This window comes from Pinus tabuliformis, chromosome 4_2, assembly GCF_031772625.1.
Source record: "Pinus tabuliformis cultivar Carrire ecotype Pingquan chromosome 4_2, CPIR1, whole genome shotgun sequence".
NCBI classification, from domain to species: Eukaryota; Viridiplantae; Streptophyta; class Pinopsida; order Pinales; family Pinaceae; genus Pinus; species Pinus tabuliformis.
The window spans coordinates 575,820,382-575,825,232 of record NC_142304.1 but is presented as its reverse complement, the minus strand read 5'-3'; the positions used below and the strand labels follow the sequence as shown (position 1 = coordinate 575,825,232).

The 4,851-nt window shown below is 39.2% G+C and overlaps 1 protein-coding gene across 3 annotated transcripts; it reads left to right on the top strand.

The window, feature by feature from the left end:
• The first annotated feature begins 1,796 nt into the window (after positions 1-1,796).
• Positions 1,797-4,388, top strand: LOC149170612 (uncharacterized). 3 transcript variants are annotated; one of them, XM_089427322.1, is made up of 3 exons: positions 1,887-2,017; positions 3,185-3,402; positions 3,668-4,388. In XM_089427322.1, exons 2-3 carry the CDS (start codon positions 3,198-3,200, stop codon positions 4,333-4,335), a joined length of 873 nt encoding a protein of 290 aa, XP_089283448.1. In that variant the 5' UTR covers positions 1,887-2,017; positions 3,185-3,197; the 3' UTR covers positions 4,336-4,388. The 3 variants fall into 3 exon arrangements, with proteins under 3 accessions (XP_089283450.1, XP_089283448.1, XP_089283449.1); XM_089427323.1 differs by lacking the exon at positions 1,887-2,017 and adding an exon at positions 2,030-2,189; XM_089427324.1 differs by lacking the exon at positions 3,185-3,402 and having other exon boundaries at positions 1,797-2,017.
• The last annotated feature ends 463 nt before the right edge of the window (positions 4,389-4,851 follow it).

Below are 4,851 nucleotides of genomic sequence, written 5' to 3'. Positions count from 1 at the left end.
CACAGCAAGTTCGCCCTAGAATGGAAAGATTCTGGGCATATGTGCTACAAAAAACTACATGATAGAAGAACATATGAGAGAAGGACCAGTAGATAAGAAGACTGTGCATGAGAACACGGAAGCGAGTATCATAGCGAGTCTGACTGTAAAAACGTTGCCACTGCCCTGGAAATGACCAAAATCGTCAAGCCGACGGAATTGAGTCATGTTTGTCTTTAATGAACCCTGGAAACGATCATCTGCTTGACAACCAAAAAGCAAAATGAGACAAAACTGAGCCGCGTGGCCTTAGGCTTCCTTGTCGCTGCCAGGAGTCTTCTCTTCTGCTGGACAGTCGCTAACCAAACACAGAGCTTCGTTGCCGGCCTTATCGTCCTCTGGAATCGACATTGGGTGATTAGTATCATTCGGAATTCCATCCCCAACAACAGGGAAATTTTCTACATGGGGCAGAATGATTCTTGGGCTGTCAATATGGCCTGGTTGATCAACCAGATTTTTCTCCTGGCTTCCCACTGTCAACTGCTGCTCGGTGCTCTGAGAGGGCTCCAGAGTGATATAGGCCAGAGGATGGATCTGGTTTTCTTCTTCCGAGAGAATGATGGTGATATGGGCAGAAATCAGAGGTCCGTTGAGGTTGCTTTGGAATTTAAAATTGGTGGTTTGAAAAGCACTATTCGGGATTGGCCTACGAGCAGGGCTAGGGGGTTGCACATTCACCTGAGGGGGAGGGTGGTTGGAGGGTGAATGTTCAGGGTTCTTAGAGCTGCTGGCTGTAGGCCGAGAGCCATCACCATGGCACCCTCTGGGTCGCTTCCTGCCACCTTGGCGGACCATATTGAGGAGCGTATGGATGGCCACAGAATCAACAGAACAAGCAAAGAGGGCAATTGAGAGACAAAATGCTTGAGCCAGAGAACAGGAAATACACACTGAGAGGGTTTGAGAAGGATGAGAGAGCCGCTTACCCCTGAAACGAGCCTGAAACCTGCGAAGCGCGCCTCTGTAAACGGAGACCCTCTCACCCCCCGGAACCTTCGAAGACCAGAACTCAGAGCAAGAAGAATGAATACGCACCATGAGAGGGAAGAGCCGGGATGTGTTGAATATAACAATCCTTGCCATGCTTCGAACAGAGCAAACCATAAATGCCCAGATACCGCCATCTCCATCGAAATGCTATTTATTCGCTTTACTTAAGGTGAAGTTCTGGGGAGCCCCACTGCTGTGCAGCATGCGGTACTCACCATTAACAATAGGCATGAGAACCATTTATCACACCTATGTCACCCAAATCCGGGGTTTAAATTTTGATTAAAAAAATATATTTTAAAATGGTTATAATTACGATTTTAATAATTAAAAATATTGGAATGAAAAAAGCTGTTTTTCAACCTTTATTATTTTTATAATTAAAGTTATCGTGTTTTTATACGTTTATAATTCTCATGAAATTGAACGTAAATATTCACGATATTACTAAAGAATATTGAAAAAATAAATATAATTTTTATCAGTATTAATTGAAAACATGCATTTGGAATTTTCGACTCATAAATAAATGTAAGATTGGTTAAATATTTTATTCCCATTTTAATACTTATTTTTAGTGATAAAAAAACCGAATTGTAAGCCGGTAACGGGGACTCTCACGTGGGCGGTACATTTGTAGGCGCCGGGCATCTTTCCGAAAACCCTCGGGCGGTATGCTTACGTGGACACCCGGACGACTCGTTAATTACACGGGAAGTCAAAAACTAACTTCATGAATAGCATTAACACGAATACTTGATGTTCCACGTGGAAAAAATCGTCTTGCAGACCAAAGCCAGTGTTCAGACAGTACATCCACATTAACGCCATTTTTTTCACTCGGAACACGTCACCGCAGAAATCGGAGACACTGATGGCATGAAATTCACTGCAGTAAATCCAAAGCGGTGGATGATCGAGGCGGTGAATCTTCTCCTGAAACGCACGCAATTTGTAATCATTGGGCTTCCGCGAAGCGACCCAGGTTCGAATCATTGGGCCATCTGTTCTTGTTCTTTGTTTGTATTATAGACCTTTTCCTGTTTTAGTCAGAATCCGCTTTCAGTGTAGATTTCCGTATTCAATTTGAGTTTAAATTGCCCTGGAATCTCAGGGATCTTTGGTGTTTGGCTGTAATATGATAGATAGATTGTGAGGTAATGTATTTTATTTCTCGAGTTTATATTCATTGTTTAATCCAAACCCCAGTTGACAAACAGTATGTTCAAGAAATTCAGAGCTCTGCGTGCATTTATGTGGAGCTTTCTTTCTTTCGCTATTGAAAAATAGCAAATTCAAGATATTCAGAGCCGTGTATGCATTATTTGAAATTTATTTAATTGGATTATGTTTGTGAAGAAAATAGAATCAGCTTTTCCCCTTAAAGAAATTAAATATAGACCTAAACTTGGGTTTGATATATAACTATACCATCTCCAGCTTGCTAAGCTGTAGGTTGCATATATCAAATTTCAATACTTCATACGTTGTCATATGACACAATTTGAGATAGGAGTTGTCTATAATGAGACTTTTTGAAGATTCTGGTGACGGAATCCGGCGGATGAATTGAGGTTAAATCTTGATTTCTTGCTGTTAAAATGGTTTTTTAACTGCATATTTGGATTCAGCACCTTGAAAAATCCTTGGGAGGCTTTCATTGTGCAGAAACTAGCTATCAAACTTGCGATTCCAATAATTCCTGCAAGATTTCCTGCACGATTTCGACCGGAAAAATCCGCCGAAAAGGCTTTCAAAAAGTCGTGTTATAGACAACTGCATTTGAAATATGCATACTGAAGCCTAGCAAATTCAGTGTAAATCAAACCTGGGCTTGGACAGGTCTTTGCCCAGTGTACAGATACATTGCACCCAGTGCATCATTTCACGCACGAAGTGTTGATGGATCCCCACCTCCAACCAAGCTTTAGAGCACCTTACCTTTCTTGGTGCAGCAAGGTTGGAAATATAGTGAATAAATTCGCCAAACTGATTCCACAATTGCTCTGGTTGCAGTGTGATCATCAAACCCAAGTTCTTGGAATTTGTAACTTTTGAACTGCTTTGTTTGTCTGCTTGTGCAGAGTTTTTCCTGTCAAGGTTGCTGAATTTCTTCATCTTAATCTATTTTTTGGCTTATTGGTTGGAGCAGGTTAGAGTTTGCAATGGCTTGCGATGCAGTTCATTCTTGGACGGTTTCTTTGTTCATGGCCTCTTTTCTCAAATTAACTCTGGCCTTTCTTTTGCTTTGGGTGGCGTGGGTTTCCTTCGTCACGGCGAAATTCTTGAGTTTCTTTGGTTTGCATTTAGAAAAATATTTAGCAACACAAACTTATATTGAAGACAGAGTGTTGATAAACGAGCTTCCAGGTGAGTGTGACCCTTAGGGAACCATCCTACCTTTAAAGAGTAGAGCACAGGTAGGACTTTGTGATCATTAGAGTTTAAATTGAAGAAATATGGCAAAGGTTTACAGTATATGCAATGTCTAATATTTTCAATTTTGAGAATCCAAAATCAGCTATCGTTAACTAAGAGTGTCATCATAATTTTATGCTTTGGCTAGGAAACATTTACATATAGGATTGTAAATACTAAGTTAAAATATTAACTACTGAATCTGTCTCTGTTCCAGGTGGATCTGATGCTTATGCTACATCTAAAGAGAAAATAGAGTTATCATCAGAGGATTGGTGTCAACTGAAAAGGACTTTATCCTTGATTGAACTTGATGGGCTGGTAAATTCAGGAGAAGAGAGAGGTGAGCAGGGCGATCTTTTGAAAGCACCAGATTCTGCTGCTAGAGAACAGATCTCTCAGGGTGACAAACAAGATGTTCTTAAGGGTATTATAGAAGCACTTGGAGCAGAAAGGAAAGCAAGAAAAGCTCTTTACCTGGAACTAGAAAAAGAGAGGAACGCTGCTAAAACTGCTGCAGAAGAAACCATGGCCATGATATCACGTCTTCAAAAGGAGAAGGCATCTATTGAGATGGAAGCACGCCAATTCAAAAGAATGGCCGAAGAGAAATTAGTCTATGATGAGGAAGCAATTGAAATTCTGAAGGAGATCCTAGTCAGGCGAGAAGTTGATATGTATCGGCAGAGGTTGCTTAGAGATGGAACTGATAAGTGGGAAAGAAAATCATGCAATGAAAGAATATGGCTTGCGATGCAGTTCATTCTTGGACGGTTTCTTTGTTCATTGGCGGGCCATTTGATCGATCTTCAGCTGGCCGAAAGATTCTCACCAGTGATCCTTGCCACTGGAATTCAGTTGGTCCTGAAGACTGGCGATCGATAAATAGGAGGGCTAGTTTGTATTCATTTTAACCATAGTCTAAATAATACTAATAATCAAGTTTAATTTTTTAATCGTATTTATTTTAAATATAGTCTAAATGATACTAATAATCAAGTTTACTTTTTTAATGGTATTTATTTTAAATATAATCTAAATGATACTAATATACCATATTTATATGTGAAAATTTTGATATTTAGTATTCAAAGTTAATGATGTCTACCTTTTATAATATTCCCGTTTGATTTCCATTTATATGTCAACATTATTCTATAAGGTTGACGTTATTTCTATTCATATGTTATCATTATTTTAAGATTTCAATAAATTCCTAATTAGATTTGAAAAACCCACCGAAAAAACTTTCAAAAGGTATTAGTGTAGACAACTCCTTAGATTATTGTTGGTCATAGGCACTTTGGTGGGAAAAATACAAGGCCAAATACATACATAAAATATGTGATTCTAATAGAATATTATTATTTGGCTTGGATGATAGGTTCATTTGTAATTATT